General features: G+C 39.3%; 1 protein-coding gene and 1 long non-coding RNA gene across 4 annotated transcripts in view; one reads left to right on the top strand and one right to left on the bottom strand.

The window, feature by feature from the left end:
- Positions 1-1,420: 1,420 nt before the first annotated feature.
- LOC148133460 (uncharacterized) lies at positions 1,421-11,563 on the bottom strand. Its single transcript, XR_015746833.1, has 3 exons — positions 11,379-11,563; positions 5,220-5,295; positions 1,421-2,619 (listed from the first exon to the last, which is right to left on the bottom strand). It is a non-coding gene; the product is annotated as an uncharacterized LOC148133460 (long non-coding RNA).
- Positions 4,429-17,061, top strand: part of SYNE3 (spectrin repeat containing nuclear envelope family member 3) — a 91,856-nt gene continuing 79,223 nt past the window's right edge. Inside the window, exon 1 of one of the 3 annotated variants that reach the window (XM_087952133.1) lies at positions 4,429-4,458. In XM_087952133.1, coding sequence (XP_087808259.1) covers positions 4,452-4,458 — 7 coding nt within the window. In that variant the 5' untranslated portion in view covers positions 4,429-4,451. Of the gene's footprint in view, positions 4,459-11,607; positions 11,854-11,892; positions 12,365-17,061 lie in introns of those variants that run through there. The other 2 variants (XM_087952135.1, XM_087952134.1) reach the window with 2 other exon arrangements.

The raw sequence follows: 17,061 nt of genomic DNA, 5'->3' as shown, positions 1-17,061 counted from the left end.
AACAAGATGTGGGAAATATCTTCAATGGCAGGTGAACCACATAAGCAGGTACATGGTGGAAATGCCCATGTCTGGACATGGAATCCAGTAACTCAAATCTGGCTCTGGTATAGGCTCTTCTCTGTAATTGTGGCATATCCATTGAAAGGTATTTTTCAGGTTGGGAGATGTTTTTATTCTTAGCCAACCACCTTATAGATCTGTTTTTTGCTAATAATTCCATGTCAGTCTGGACACTAATATCCAAGACTCCCTGTTTAAAAAATTCCGTTGCCTGGGAAACCCTTGTCAATAAAAATTGGATAGAAAACCCATGTCTTAAGATGGCTCTGTGGAGTTGACTGGCCCAGGAGTTAAATTGGAACTTATTTAACTGTTCAGTTAGGCATAGTTTGGGAAGTCTATCCGAATCCATTGATTGTATCTTTAGCCAGTATGTAAATGTTTTAATTATTAAGTGGCTATGTAAGGAGTGGATACCCAATTCCGCTCTGACTGCTGAAGCAGAAGTGTTCTTATTAGTCCCCAATAAGTGTCTTAAAAAGCGAGTCTGTGTTTGTTCAAGTGGGGAGGCTTTATTTAAACCCCACAATTCTGCACCATATGTCAGCATTGGAACTATTTTTGCCCTAAATACTTTCAAAATAGGGGTCAGCGTGCCTGGGTAATTATGGTTAAATAATTTATATAATCTTTTGGTGCTTATCTCTGTTCTTAATGCGCTACTTTTAAAGTGATTAAACCAAGATCCTGTATTTGTAAAGACCACCCCTAAGTAGGTGTAAGAATTTACTTGTTTGATTGACTCCCCATTAATCTGCCAATTATATTTCCTACTTTTTGTGCTGAAAACCAACACTTTGGATTTGCTTTTATTAATATTTAAGAAATTCAAAGTACAATAGGTATTCAGCTTATGCAACAGTCTCCTCAGGCCTATTTGTGAATGAGTCATTAATACCATGTCATCGGCATATAAAAGGGTATTAATAAATTTATCAAGAATCTTTGGCATATGCAAATATACTGCATGCAGGAATCCTGGTAAATCATTGACATAGATATTGAAAAGCATTGGGGCTAAAATGCAGCCCTGTCTTACGCCAATATTGGTAGGTATGCTCTTAGACAGGGCTCCATTTATGCCAGTACGGATTTTCACATGGGTGTTTGAGTAAAGGGCCCTAACCAGAAAAAGGAGTCTGGGCTCCATGTTCAGGTCCGCCAGTTTCCTCCACAAGATATTTCTGTTTAACAAATCAAAAGCCGCACTTAGATCAATAAATGCAGTGAAAAATTTTTTAACCATTTTTAAATACCTTGTTACCAAATGATATAATGTGAAACAATTATCTATGGTAGATCGCTCTGGTCTAAAGCCTGCTTGTTCCTCCGCCAAAAGATTATTCTCCATAACCCAGATTTCAATTTTAATCAACAAATGCTTTGCATACATTTTAGCAACAATTCCAATTAATAGGTTATGCAACATTAAAATTACAAGAGAAAAGGAACAAAAACTATAAATCCTAGAACAGAGTTAAGAAAACAAATAAATAAACAATCGTGTGCTTTGATCCTAAGAAGGCAATCTTTTTTTTCTGAATCCAGCCAATTATGTTTTATTCAACAAATGACAATTAGGCAAACTTTATTTTATTGTAACAAGTGAACCCGTACCTCATGTAAACTATCAGAGTCATGATATATGATATGGAAATATGAGTATAATAACAGTCTTCCAGTGCTTGGGGAGCTGTCACAGAAAAGAGGGGATAAACTTATTCTCCAAAGCATCTGAGAGCAGGACAAGAAGTAACGGGTGGAAGTTGGTTAAAGAGAGATCCAACTTAAAACTGGGAGAAGAAATTTCCTGACAGTGGGAACAATTAATCAGTGAAAGTGGCCGCCAGGGGGAGCTTCAATCCCGGACAATTAGAACATCCACAAGATAGCCATTTTTTCAAGTCCTCTCTTCTGGAGACAGGAACAGAAGGGAGATATTGTTTGGCTGTTGAATGCTAGGAATTAGAAGCATCAGGAAAGCATCTGAAGAACTCTTCATTGTTTTATGTTTGTCTGTAGGACTCTTCATTCTTTTATGTTTTTGTTTACAGTTTCCAATACCACTTGATAGCAAATACCACTCCTCTGCATAATATAGACAAAACATAGAATCATAAAATGTAAACAGATACAATGGAACACAAATCTAAAACCATGGGAAACATCAATCAACAAAAACAGTATTCAAGGTCTAAAGTATGCTAAGACACATTTTATTATTATATTATTTTTATTTATTATTATAAAATTATTAGAATGTTGTTTTTTCCCTCTGTTATCAAAGCCTTCAGGGCATCTAAAATCCACAGATACAACTGATCGTAAGTCTAAAAGAATGGAAAAAGAGATCCTGGAAAAGTAAAGCTAGAAATTGGACACTTCTAATGCTGTATTTTTTTTTTCTATTACTAAATCCAAGTTCCAACTGCATCATTAAGTTCCATCTGCTGCATGAATCCCAAACTTCATCAGAAGTCCAAATCAGTTGAATTATTGACGATAGGCTTCACAAGTTCTGCCAAAATGTTATATGGTATCTTGAGGTTTGGCATCCTGTGAGATATATAAAAGTAGTTACAATAGTCATTGGGACCATAATTTTCCATCTCTAAGCAATATGGTTGTAAAATGTGAAGTCATATGACTGTATCACTTAATGACAGCAATCCTGGCACTCCCTACTGCCATCATTAACTGAATTCCACTGTCATTGGTCGAGGACTACCCCACTCCAAGCCATTGTGGGCTTGGTCCCTTCCATCCCTAAGCCTCAGTTCTTCCAAGGTAAGGGACAGCCTTCTCTTCAATCACCTCCATTTCCCCCCGTCTCTATCTTTATAGCCACCTGCACTCTGTATTGCAGAGTAGAGAGCAATGCCAGAACTGTGTTGCTTAGGGGCAGCTTACCACACAGAAGCTCAGGAGCTTTTTGACATGTAGCCAAAGAGGGTGGCAACAACCACAGAATACAGGGGGCCAAAAGGACATACATGGGGGAGATAGGCAGGTGGGGAAATTGAAGTGCCCCTGCGGTCAAGTACAAGTGGACTGACAAGTGCCCAAATGTTGACCAAGGGGTTCTGTAATGTCCATAACTTTTCAGAGTCCCTTTGAATGATCATTAAATGAGGACTACCTATATCAATTATTTATGCTTGTAATGCATGGCTTATGGCTTAGTATTATTTGTTTATAAAATTTGTTTGCTGCCCATCTCATCACAGGTCACTACAGTTTGTTCAACAAACAAAGGTGGAAGGAAATCAAGGCATGATACAATGTATACTAAATATTTATTTATTTTGATTTGTCAATCGCTAACAAGATAATAAGTATAAGTATATACATAGTTATGAATACATGAAATGGGTACATATAAGAAAAATAAAAAGAAACAATAGGACAGGGACGGTAGGCACGTTGGTGCGCTTATGCACACCCCCTACAGACCTCTTAGGAAAGGGGTGAGGTCAATAGTAGACAGTCTAAGGTTAAAGTTTTTGGGGTTTGGGGAAGAAACCACAGAGTCAGGTAGAGTATTCCAGACATTGACCACTCTGTTGCTGAAGTCATATTTCCTGCAATCAAGTTTGGTGCAATTAACCTTGAGTTGTATCTATTGTGTGCTCTTGTGTTGTTATGGTCGAAGCTGAAGTATTCATTGACTGGTAGGACATTGCAGTGTATGATTTTATATACCATACTTAGATCAGATCGAAGACGGCGTAATTCAAGGTTTTCTAGGTCTTTCTCAACTGTGCTAATATCAGATACGTAATGTGGGTTCCAGACTGATGAGCTGTATTCGAGTATTAGTCTAGTAAATGTTTTGTATGCTCTAGTTAGTAGTGTGATATTACCAGAGAAAAAGCTACGTAGGATAAGGTTAACAACTCTTAATGCCTTTTTGGCTATGTAGTTACAGTGGGCTCTAGCACTTAGAACATTAGAGATGAGTATTCCAAGGTCCTTTACAGAGCTTGGATCATCAACAAGGTCTTGACTATTCAGCTTGTATTTTATTTTCTGGGGTTGTTTTTTTTTTGCCAATATGTAAGACAGAGCATTTATTTGTTGAGATTTGAAGTTGCCATTTGTTTGACCATTCTGATACATAGTCAGGATCTTTTTGAAGGGTAGCAGTATTATCTGTGGTATTGAACAGCTTCACATCATCAGCGAAGTGAACTCAGTTGCTCTTAATATGATCACAGAGGTCATTTATGTAGAGTATGAAGAGAGTTGGTCCTAGAACACTACCTTGGGGGACACCGCTATTGACAGGTACAGAATTTGAAAGGACACTCCCAATTTTGACCATTTGTTGTCTGTTTGACAAGAAAGCTTCTATCCAGTTATGCAGTTGTCCAGAAATACCATAGGTTATGTACAGTAAGTATGAACAATATTGTTTAAACAATTACTGTATAGTTACAGACCAAATATTTAAAATGTGTCATACATTAACTTTGACTTTTAGAATTCATTCTTGCATGTATTTGCATAGTTCCTGCTTTCTTCAGTGAACAAGAGTTTCTCCAGACTAATAATTTGTCTTGGTTTTACTTTAAGTCTAATTACAGTAGTGCATAGCGTTTGAATGCCCTCAACATCCTACATGCAAATCCCACATTCATTTTTAAATCTTAGTTTGTCTTGGCTGATCTTTCCAAGATTTATTTCCTTCCTTCCTCCATCCAATTATTAACTGAAACATTGTTATCAACAAAATAATGTACAGTAATCAAAATAACAGGAGTCCCCACAAAAGAAGGCATAAAAGGCTTGCAAAATTATTTCAAAACCAAACACACTGAAGAATTTTTACCAGTTTTCTCAAAAATTCCTCTTGCTTGTTCCTGTTCCACAAAATACTAATTCAGATACTGACAGGCCAAGCAGCCTTATCATTTCCATCTAATTCAGCATCTGAAAATAGGATGCTACATTTCTGGCAGCTGTTTCTTCGCAAGTGTTTGTTACAAGCAATTATGACATCTTGACATTATCATAGAAGTGAAGTTACTTCAGTAAGCAATAGGTAGTTTGATGACCAGTCTCATTCTGAGACTAGTTTCATTGCAATGGTTAATAAAAACATTAACTTCAAATCCTATTCATTCCTTGAGTGTGAATGCTTGTGAATATATTACCTTAACATTTATCATTAGTAGTGCATTTTTCTTGTCATTTTCAGTTTTACATTTGAAGTTCTGGCTGAATTGCCACCTATTGTACAGAAAGGAGAGTGAGTGAGGAAGAGAGAACAAGAAGCAGACTGAGAGAGTGAAAAAGGGATAGAATGTCTTGTTGAAATAATGACAATCTACAAGATTTGGTATAAAGTCTTGTTAAACCAATAAAAGTTATATCTGAGTGTAGATTAAAAGCATAATAAAAAGTGCCTATTTTGAAGACTACTGTCCTGCTTCTAAAAAGTACATTGTACTCAAACAACTCTTACATTTGTCTGCCAGCTATTGTTCAATCATTTTCACCACTCTCTTGGGCATCTTATCACAGGAAATGCATAAAATTGTTCTAGAGAAGCCTGCCAGTGGAAGATGAGAACCCATCCACCCACAGGCCCACAAAGATATAACAAAGAATGCAAAATATATGGCAGTTTTTCATCCTTCCCTTAATTGTAAACCTAAGGCATGAAATCTGGCGAGGCTCTAAATAATTGATTAAGTTCTGTCTCACTTATCATTTCATTTCTAAGTTGGTCAGTAGCGTGATTACTCAGTTGAATAACAAAATTTATTAAAATTAAATCTGATGGGCAAATTTATTTGTTTATTTCATTAACTAGTTTCTAGCCCACACAGCTCCAAAACAAGACTGGACAGATTCACAAAAATAAAAGAATAAGACTGCATATACACAGCAATGTACATAAAACAACAACCCCTCTGAGGGAACAGGACCATCCTGCAACATCCCCCTGTAACTTAAAGAAACTATTTAAGGGACAGGCAGCTGCTACATGGGATTAAAATTGGCGGCGGGCAGTCCTATGGAAAGTCAGATGGTGTTTGTCATTTATTGCTTGTGACACATTTCCCTAGGACAGTGTTTATCAACCCTGGCACCTTTAACATGCATGGACTTCAACTCCCAGAATGGAAGTGACTGGGGAAACCTGGGAGTTGAAATCCACATGTTTTAAAGTTGCAGGATTGAGAAAAACAAACAACCCAAGAGTCTGCATTTCATATTTGTTTCCCATTGGGAAAATTAGATGCTCTTTAACTCCCTTCCCATGGAAACCAATGAGACTTACAGTGCCAAAACTTCCTTGAAGCTGTCCCTTTTAATCATTCCCTTCCTTGAGCTGTCTCCTTTTACAAATTCCTTGGAACTGCTTCATCCAATCTTCTTTATCATAATGGTAGAAGCAGCAGAAGGACCAGAAATAGAGATAATGTGGTTATATTGTTTATGCGTTTTCTTTCGACCATGAATGAGGCAAAAACCTGAATACCAAATCCATTTTTCAAAGTGACATGAAGAACTCAAATATATACAAATATAACTGAAATCATACACACAACCTTCTACAATGCTATTACAAATCTGGGACTGGAACAACTAGTAACCAACAACACTAGACTAAACAACTGCCTCGATCTCATCTTCTGCAACAGTTTGAACCTAATCTACGGAATACAATCTAAAGAACCCTTTTCCAGTAGTGACCACAATATGATCGACTTTTGTCTCAACATACATCCACACAAAAATCACCACAATGATATAATCCCCTATTGTAACTTCAAAAAGGCAACTATGATCTTATAGACAACGATCTCTCATCCCTTGATTGGCAATCTGTATTCACTGGATGCAATACTGTTGAAGACCATTATAACATATTTTTACTTGAAGTCAAAAGAGTCATCAAACTATATGTACCAACAACAACTCCCAAAACAAAACAAAAAGCAGATTACCCATATCAATAAGGAAACTTCAATCCAAAAAGAGATCACTCTGGCGGAAAAACAAATCTGGTCACGTTGCCAATTTCAAAAACCGATACAAAAATCTATGCCACCAGATAAAGACCGAATGCACCAATTATCACATTAAACAAGAGGAAAACCTTCTAAGCACCAATTCCACCCGCGCTTTTACAATTTTGTAAACAACAAACTAAAAGACTCAAGGTCCATCCCTCCCTTGATAGGACCTGATGGTAAAGACTGCAACGACGACACCATTAAAGCCAACATCTTTAACACATTCTTCGGCTCAGTATTTGTAAACAGCAATGGATCATGCCCAATATTTCCTAGCCGTACCACAGATAACAACAATGATCTAATACATATCGATTTCACAGAAGACAATGTTGAAAAAGCAATACGCAACCTAAAACCATCTCTATCTATTGGACCGGACGGAATATGTGCCTACTTCTTAAGAAAGCTATCCTCTGCCATAGCCAAACCTCTAAGCATAATCTTTGAAAATCTTTCAGAACCAGCTCCTTGCCTAACCTATGGTCACAAGCCACAGTCATCCCCATCTTCAAAAAGGGAGACCCAAGCCTAGTTGAAAACTACAGGCCAATCTCCTTATGCTGCGTCACCTGTAAAGTCATGGAATCAATTATTAACCAATCCATCATCCTTCACTTAGAGACAAATAACCTACTCTCAATAAACAATTTGGTTTCAGGAAAAACTATCCTGTAATCTGCAACTCTTACACTGCAAAAACATATGGACGACACAACTCGACCAGGGCAAAACAATAGACGCAATCTACATAGACTTCTGTAAAGCCTTTGATTCAGTGGTACACGACAAACTACTCCTAAAAATAAAATCCTATGGTATCTCTGGACAACTGAATAACTGGATAGAAGCATTCCTGTCAAACAGACAACAAATGGTCAAAATCGGGAGCGTCCTATCAAATCCAGTACCTGTCAATAGTGGTGTTCCCCAAGGCAGTGTTCTAGGACCAACTCTCTTCATACTCTACATAAACGACCTCTGTGATCATATTAAGAGCAATTGCGTTCTCTTCGCTGATGACGTAAAGCTGTTCAATACCACAGACAATACTGCTACCCTTCAAAAAGATCTTGACTATGTATCCGAATGGTCAAACAAATGGCAACTTCAAATCTCAACAAATAAATGCTCTGTCTTACATATTGGCAAAAAAATCAGAAAATAAAATACAAGCTGAATAGTCAAGATCTTGTTGATGACCCAAGCTCTGTAAAGGACCTTGGAATACTCACCTCTAATGATCTAAGTGCTAGAGCACACTGCAACTACATAGCCAAAAAGGCATTAAGAGTTGTTAACCTAATCCTACGTAGTTTTTCTCTGGTAATATCACACTACTAACCAGAGCATACAAAACATTTGCTAGACCAATACCGAATACAGTTCATCAGTCTGGAATCCACACTACGTATCTGATATTAGCACAATTGAGAAAGTCCAGAAATATTTCACAAGAAGAGTTCTCCACTCCTCTACTCGCTGTAGAATACCTTATGCCACCAGACTTGAAATTCTAGAACTAGAAAACCTTGAATTACGCCGCCTTCGGTCTGACTTAAGCATGGTATACAAAATCATACATTGCAATGTCCTACCTGTCAATGAATACTTCAGCTTCAACCATAACAACACAAGAGCACACAATAGATACAAACTCAAAGTAAACCGCACCAAACTTGATTGCAGGAAATACGACTTCAGCAATAGAGTGGTCAATGTCTGGAATACTCTACCCGACTCTGTAGTTTCTTCCCCAAACCCCAAAAACTTTAACCTTAGACTGTCTACTATTGACCTCACCCCTTTCCTAAGAGGTCTGTAGGGGCGTGCATAAGCGCACCAACGTGCCTACCGTCCCTGTCCTATTGTTTCTCCTATTCTTTTATTTTTCTTATATGTAACCATTTCATGTATTCACAACTATGTATACATTTATACTTATTATCTTGTAAACAATTGGCAAATCAAATAAATAAATAAATAAATAAATAAATAACAAAAGCATGGGGTACCCCAATGGTGAGAAGCCTACTAAAGCATTGTTTGAAAACTTTATTGTGGGCTAGGATGCATGCAATAACTTGGGTTATTTAACATCAACAGTCAAACGGTGGTTTAGCATTAATAACTGTATTAATTTAATTGCATAGAACACTCTGAATATAAAACTTAGCTACTACTCTTCCTAAGATTCTGGAACAACACGGGCTACAAATATTAATTAAATTCATTGCTTCCTTAATAACACCTTCAATCAGACTGAAGCTAGATGAAAAAGACAAACAATAAAACTTCTTCACAAATATCCTTTCTTCTTGTTCATCCCATCATGGGACAAAGAATAAACATGGATCATGAAAACACTGACAATTTAATTTGAATCATTGATTTGACAATATAGTGTTTGCTGCATGAGAGAACCAAGGTACATTTCTATAGTATGTGTATACCTGTGCATTTCAGCCTGATAGTGTTTTGATTCAGAGATGGGAATCCAAAATACCTTTTAAAAAAAGATGCTTTGGTGCATCTGTAACTGTTAGCAACTCTTAAACCAAATGTATCTTTTCCAGGAATTGCACTGCAGCTGTAGAGGGCAGTTGTGCAATCCTAGGCACAAATGCAGCTGTTTTAAGTGGCTGTCAGCAGATGCCAGCTAGACGAAACACCCCATATGCTCTGAAACACTTTTAAAATCATGCCTTCATTCTTTTATACTTCTTAGCAGACATGAATGGGATTGCAGTCTATTCTATAAACTTACCCTAATTTTCTTCCCTTGTAATTGCTACGCGCTGCCTTAGGAAAGAACTGTACCTTAAGGTTGTTGAGAATTATGAACACATTCTTAAATGGCTTAGCACATAAGCTAAGTTATCCAGAACTGCAGGGAGCATTTACTACTTATTACTGAGTCCCATACAATAAACATGAACTTTTTTTTTCCAAAAAAATATTTCATTACTTGCCACAGTAATAAAAAAAAAACTATACACAAAATTATAAAACAAGAAAACGAAGTAAAACTTGGAAAAAAGAAACAATATACAGGGCACAAGAATTCATGCTCATAAATGGTGGTCATATCTCATTGTAAAATCCATAGCTAAACTATATTAAGAATTTCATTTCTGTGTTGTTAATGATATCAATATTGAAAAGCACCGAGTAGTTGGGGCCACATATTTAACCTTCAACCAATGCCAGAGAAGTATTTTTGCTAAAAGCAGAGCACAAAGAATCTGTTTTCTTTCAGCAGATGACAATGTCCACGTGACAGAGATCATTCAAAAGGATATGAATCTCTGAGAATATAACATCTCTCACAGTTAATACTACATAGAAACACAGAAAAGCTATGGCAAAAAAAAGACCTAACGGTCCATTGAGTCTGCCCATTGAGTTTTCTTTTTTGTTTTCTTTTTAATTTATATATTATTTTTAGTTATTATTTTGATATATTTTTTTTGTTGGATGATGGGCATGTTTATCCCAAGCAAGTTTAAACTCAGTTACTGATGATTGACCAACTATCTCTGCTGGAAGTTAGTTCCAACCTTCTACTATTCTTTCCATGAATATCAAATCTGTAATTTTAATACCACCTATTAGCTGGGTCACATGGTGCTACTTATACCATAGTTTATTATAAAGTTTAATTTCTTTTGATGAAGTTCTATTAATCAGCCCTGGTGGCCTAGAGGTATAGCTCTCTCCTCACAATCAGGAGGGCTGTGAGTTCGACCCTAGGTAGAGGCTAATATTTGGAATAGACTCTCCTGCTGGAGCAGGGGGTTGGACTAGATGACCTCCAAGGTCCCTTCCAACTCTGTTATTCTATCTACTATAATTTAGTTTGAAATGTTTTTTTTGACTTTCTTAGAAAGTCCAAAGTTCAGTCACTATTCCTTAGAGACAGCCTTTTGCTTTTATTATTTGAATGTGAAATCACTAAATATTTCATAGCACCATTTTGGGAAGGGGGTTTGGCTTCCAGTCAGCATTAACTCCTGGTGACTGGACAATTCCATGCAGTTTTCTTGGCCAGATTTTGGAACCTGGGCCTTTTTCCAATGCTTGAGAGAGAAGGACTGCCCCAAGGTCACCCAGGATTAGCCTTCTGGTTTCTGTCTTGGTGCCTTAGTTACTACTAATTGTTTAGTAGTAGTAGTAGTAGTAGTAGTAGTAGTAGTAGTAGTAGTAGTAGTAGTAGTAATACTACACGATACTAATTAACCTTTAAGTGAATTGCTGAAAATATGGCTATTTTTGAATGTCTCTCACGTTTCCTGCAAAGAATTTCCCCTCTTACACAGCAACAGCTATGCACCAAACTGATTCCCCCCCAGGCGTTTGGCGAGGCAAAGTGGATCTTGAACGCCATGCTTTCCGCCACCATTCCGAGTGGTCGTCTCCCTTCCTTCCTCACGTAGAGTTCTTTATGCGGTCATCGCGGGCGCGGGCACATTCTGCCCCACTGACAGAAATAGGTTTCCAAAGGCGCGGGGAGATGGGAGCGGCGAGAGTCCTCCCGCACAAACCCTCTCCCCAGCGTGGCCAGGCCAAGTGGAAAAACGCGCTAACGCGACCCAAAAGCCGGCAAGCCCGCACCTCCTTCCCTTTGCTCCGGGAAACTTGACCTGGCCGAGAGCGACGGATCGCAACGGTAGTAGGAAACGACGTCGCGGCTACGGCAGAGACGGAGAGACCGCGGCCGCGAGGAAATGCTGGAAGGCGTCCGAGACCCGCTCAGATGACAGTAAACAATCTTAATTGCGCGGGGGGAAAGAGACTGGGACTCATTTGCACGGCCGCACCCGCCGTGGCGTCTGGAAGGCCCGGCCGTTGCGTAAGCTCCATTCGGTCGCTAAACGGTTCCCCATTCGGTTACATAAGCGTGCCGCTTTTGCAAGCGTCCTGTGTTTCGCCTGCCCAGGTGGGGGAAAGAGAGAGCGGAGAATCGCAAGTAGCGGATCTCAGCCAAGGGCGCGCAAAGCCACGGCCGCGATCCTCCCTCCCGGGTCCAGGCCTTCCCTCCCCCGTCCCCGTCCCCGTCCCCGAGATCATTTCTGCGCAGCGCTCTGCGGCGAAAAGATGAGTCAAGCGGCCCTTCGCCCGCAGCAGGAAGAGGGCAAGAGACGGGGAAGGCCGAGAGGGAGGAGTCGCTGCCAGCGCCATTGATTCAAACGCGCCGCAGCTCCGGGTCCTGGAGTCCTCCAGCTGCAGGGCGGTCTTGGCGGAGGGGCTCTTTGGAGGCGCTGCTTGGGGAGGTGAGCGGAACTCCAGCCATAGTAGCGGTGGGGTGTGGGTCGAGGAGGAGGTGGGAGGGGGCCGGCGGGGCAGTCTGTCACTTTCGCTTTGAATCGGAATCAGAATAGAATTGGAAGGGGATTTTAGAGGTCTTCTAGCCGAGCCCCCTGCTCAAGCAGGGGACCCTATACCATTTCAGACAGGTCGGGCTGTCCAGTCTCTTCTTAACCTCCAGTGATGGAGCACCCGCGACTTCTGAAGGCAAAGCTGTCCCAATGGTTAACTGTCCGGCTGCCAGCCCGGTAATCTCTCCCCAGCTGCAGTGAGTGATGGGCTGCTTTCATTGGCGGAGGGAAAGCAAACTTTTCTTCCCTTCGCAGAGTCGGTCACCTGCGGGGAGAGGAATATCGCCCGTGGAAGCACGAGTGTGGTCCGGGACGCGTGGCTGAAATGGAAGGGAAGGCAAGGGACGCCGGAGTGGGTTGCCGGTTTCCCCCTCTTCCCAGCTTTTTACTGTTCAAACTGTCCAGTTCTAGCGATATTTCGTATTCCTGCTTGGTATTCCGGAAAAGTTATTTTATGCAAAAGTTATTTTATGCCGACACACTGCTATCGTTGTAACGGAGTTGGCTTTGACGCTTTCGTTTCCCTCTTGTTTCCTGCCACAATTACTCTGTCCTCCCAACGCCTGCCTCGCGTGTGGTAATCTCGGTCGGCTGTTCGTTGCCTCTGTAATAAATATCGGGGTGGTTTGAACTGGCTCAATTCTTTGGTAGAGGCCGCACTGACTATTAAGAACTACCCCCCCTCCTTTCAAGATAATGGTTATACTAGAATAATTAAAATTCATTTAGATGCAGGTTTTCATGATCGCTGTGTTGTCGTGTGACTGCGCAGAGTTAGACTGCAGAATTGGCAGGCGAGTTGAGTTTTGCTGGTGCGTGGTGAAAAGGCTCGTGGAGGAAGATGGAGAGAGGCTTTGAAGAACCAGATGTGTAGTTGCCCGCCAGGGTTGGCTTCACAAAATGGGTGTGCCCAAAGTAAGAAAAGAAGAAGAACTTGGCTTTTTCTAAGTGGGCGTGCCTACAATAAGGGAAAACACCTTCCGTGAGATAGGAGGTGTGCTGGTGTAAAACAGAAGTGGGGGTGGATGGGTTTTGCAACTGAGTACTTGTGCTATTTATATTGTAACTTTGTTGAATCAATTGAAAGAGGCCTCTAGCTGATATTGTATCTTTTGCTGAATGTATATCTAAGAGTTGGGCTGGCATTTTGGGAAAAAAGACATTTCTGATCAATCCTCTGAGAAGGTTAACTTATGGGGGCTTCTCCTGAAATGCTGAAACATTTATTCCAGCCTATAAAATGATTTTTTGTTCTCATTTAGGCCAGGGAGCATCAGGAGTTATAATCTTACTATAACTTTGCTTACTTTTTTCTTAAACAGTGTTTTATTCATTTTATTTTTCCTGGTATAGCTACAGGGCAGTGTCATTCAGTTTTAATTGACATCAGATTTATTAGAAGTGAACTTTGGAAGAAACCTTCCTGTTACTAAAGATGCAGAATAGATCTCTCAATATTCACAAAAAAAAATGTTTGGCAACATTTTCCCTCCCAATTCACTTGGAATGTATTGAGACTGTCATTAAAGATGGTCATTGGCATGTTCTAGAAAAAAACAAGAACAGATGCTGTAAGTAATCTGACATCCTTTAAGTATGCTTGTATCTCCCAAACACACTTCACTGGTGGGACCATTGATTGTAATAACTGTGAGGGTAATTGAACACATTTGCAGTGCACCAATTGGAGAAAGACATTACCCAAGGCTGCTGTCTCTTAACTCTTTGGGAGGGAGTCATATATAGAGACCTTGCTGTTTTCTGAGTTTGGTTGTTTGTTTGCAGACATTTAATTTCATGTTCGATATGAAACATCTGCAAGCAAATGAAGTTCAGAGAGCACCAAGGTTTCCACAGTTCAACATATATTCTTTGCTATTGGATATTTGCATATATACTTTTACATTTTTGGCAGTGTAAGTGCAACTGACTGGAAATTTAAAATCAATTAAAATTAGCAAAAGGTTTGCTGTGCACACAATAGGTAAACACATTTTATTTGGCTGTTTCCTGCATGCTTTATAGTACTAATATGTGGTGGGTAGTAGATTGGTAAACTCAGAAAACCTAAGTTCAAAAACCCCTAGATTATGGAGATTTACTGGGTAATTTGGGACCAGTTGGTTTTTCAATTTAACCCCATACATACTGTCTTATGTACCATAAAGAAAAGATAGATAATAAATAAATAGGATGAGGACTTCTGTTCCTTTTAAGGCTAGCCTTCAGTCGAACGTAGTATTGTCAAATCACCATCAAGATTGGCTCTAGGTCAGTTGTACTAAGAATTATACTTTTTACAGATGAAAAATAACGTGGGGTAGATATGTATTTTACTTATGTATGTACTTATTTGCAAAGCCTAAATCTGCTATATCTATAATCTATAATATGCTGACACTGAGCAACAACTAAAGCGTTCATAATAATACAAGCCAACCCATTCTCCAAACCAGTTCCAAGAGACAATTGCAGTAAACCAGTCTTCCTGGCTTGATGGAAGAACCAGCTTTTCACCAACTTCCTAAAAACTGAAAGGGAAGGCCCCAATCCTATTTTTCTGCCGGAAGAGCAAACACTGGAAAGGTGTTTTATGTGGTTCCCAAAGATGACAAACTCTAACTGGGAAGACATCTAGTGAGCCTGCCCTGTTACATTTTATCAGACAGGCAGATATTACATGGAAAAGATAATTTCATAACTGAACTGTTCTGAACATGAAGGGCTTTAAAGGTGACCACCGACACCTTGAATTCCACCCGAAAGCCAACTGATAACCAGGGCAGTTCTCAGAGTAAAAGTGTGACCATTTCCTGACCTGAGGCATTCTGGACCAGCTGTAGCTTCCTAGTGGCCAAGCCCCAAAATTTACAGGTGGTCCTGCATCTAAGTACTAACCTTGGGCAACCCTGTTTTGGAGATCATCCAAGATCAACTGGGTGTTGGTTTGTTGGGGCATATGTGTAATTAACAGCAATATAACAGAGAGCCAGCTTGATGTAGTACTTAAGGCATCAGTCTAGAAACCATGAGATCATGATTTTTATTCCTTTAAATGCCCTGGTAGTGCAGTGGTTAGAATACAGTATTGCAGGGAAACTCTGCCCACAGCCTGAAATTCAATGCTGATGGGGCTTGAGATTGACTCAGACTTCTGTCCTTCTGAGGTTGGTAAAATGAGGACCCAGATTGTTAGAAGCAATAGGCTGACTCTGTAAATCCCCCAGGGAGTGGCTGTAAAAGCCCTATGGAGCAGTATATAAGTGCTGTTGCTATTATGGCACCAAGTCAACTTAGGCAGGTAACTTTTTCTCAGCCCTAGGAAGGGTGCAATGGCAAACCATTTCTGAAATCTTGCCAAGAAAACTGCAAGGACTTGTAATCAAGCGATCTCTCTGAAAATCTGATACAACTGAATAGAAGGAAAGAAAAAGTAATATGATGTGCTAATCCTTTCAGGCAAAACAAAAACCCTGAAAAGGCAACAATAAGTTTCTGCAATTCATCAGAAATGAGAAATACTGGGCTGGCCTTGTTTTGTCATCTGAGTTGCAACTTAAGAAGATAAACCTGTTCTGTGTTCTAGTAATCAAGATGATAAAAGGGTTTCAAGATGAGAGATTTATTAGAAATATTAACTCTATTACGGACCAGTTTTTAGAAAGCAACTGCCATTGTACTCTGTGGCACTTATTTCCAGCGAAGAGTGCATAAGATTGCAGCCTAATATTACTTTCCACTAGATAAAATTTTATAACGCCCAATTTTAAGAATTTTAAACTTCTTAAATTTATTTCTTTGCTATTTTACATTGGTTTTACCTTCCTCTCTATTCCCATGTTGACCCAACTTTGTTGAAAATATTATTGCAACGAGGTACTGGTAGATAAAGCATTTTTGGTACTTTGAAATGCAGTATTATAATCCATGTTAAGAAAAAGTGCAAGTACACTGGAATTTACAATAGAATTTAGAAGTTTACTGAAACTTCTTACTTTGCTGGTTTGTCTTCTTTTATTAAGTGATTAATAAATCTCTCCAAGAGGAAAGAATATGCATATACCACATTCTGGCTTTCTCTTCACATGTAATACATTATCTAGTTCATCAGGATTCTGGACTCCTCTTGATTTTGGTTCAGAGAGTTAACTTGCAAAAGAGCTTCTCTCTTTGGTATAATTAAAGCTGGCCACAAAGTGCTTTTCACATTGTTGACATGTGTTGTTGGCACAGTTTTTCAGGGAATCCTGCCATGTGATTTAACTGTTGGTATTTTCTGTATGCAAGGGGTAAACATTCATTATTTCCAGAAAGGGAAGAGCTCCTCTATGAAAGTCTGGGAACAAAATTATATTTGATTGCCTAAAGGAATAAAAGTGGGTGGAACAAACTGTTTGTCATTGGCAAACTCCAAACCATGTGTGCCAAATCTCCCTTGCTCTTTCTTTGTTTTTATGCCAAGTAAAAACAAGCAACCTTTTTATGCTCATTAATTATGAGAACAGATGCCATTCATTTTTCATGAACTTCTTGGTAACATGAATTTATTCATGTCATTAAAGAAAGAAGATATGTATAAACTGGGGGACCAG

This window comes from Notechis scutatus, chromosome 1, assembly GCF_049901735.1.
Source record: "Notechis scutatus isolate UNSWTSFEM ecotype Mainland chromosome 1, rNotScu1.2, whole genome shotgun sequence".
NCBI lineage: Eukaryota > Metazoa > Chordata > Lepidosauria > Squamata > Elapidae > Notechis > Notechis scutatus.
The sequence above is the reverse complement of the archived record's forward strand: the minus strand, read 5'-3'. Positions and strand labels throughout refer to the sequence as shown.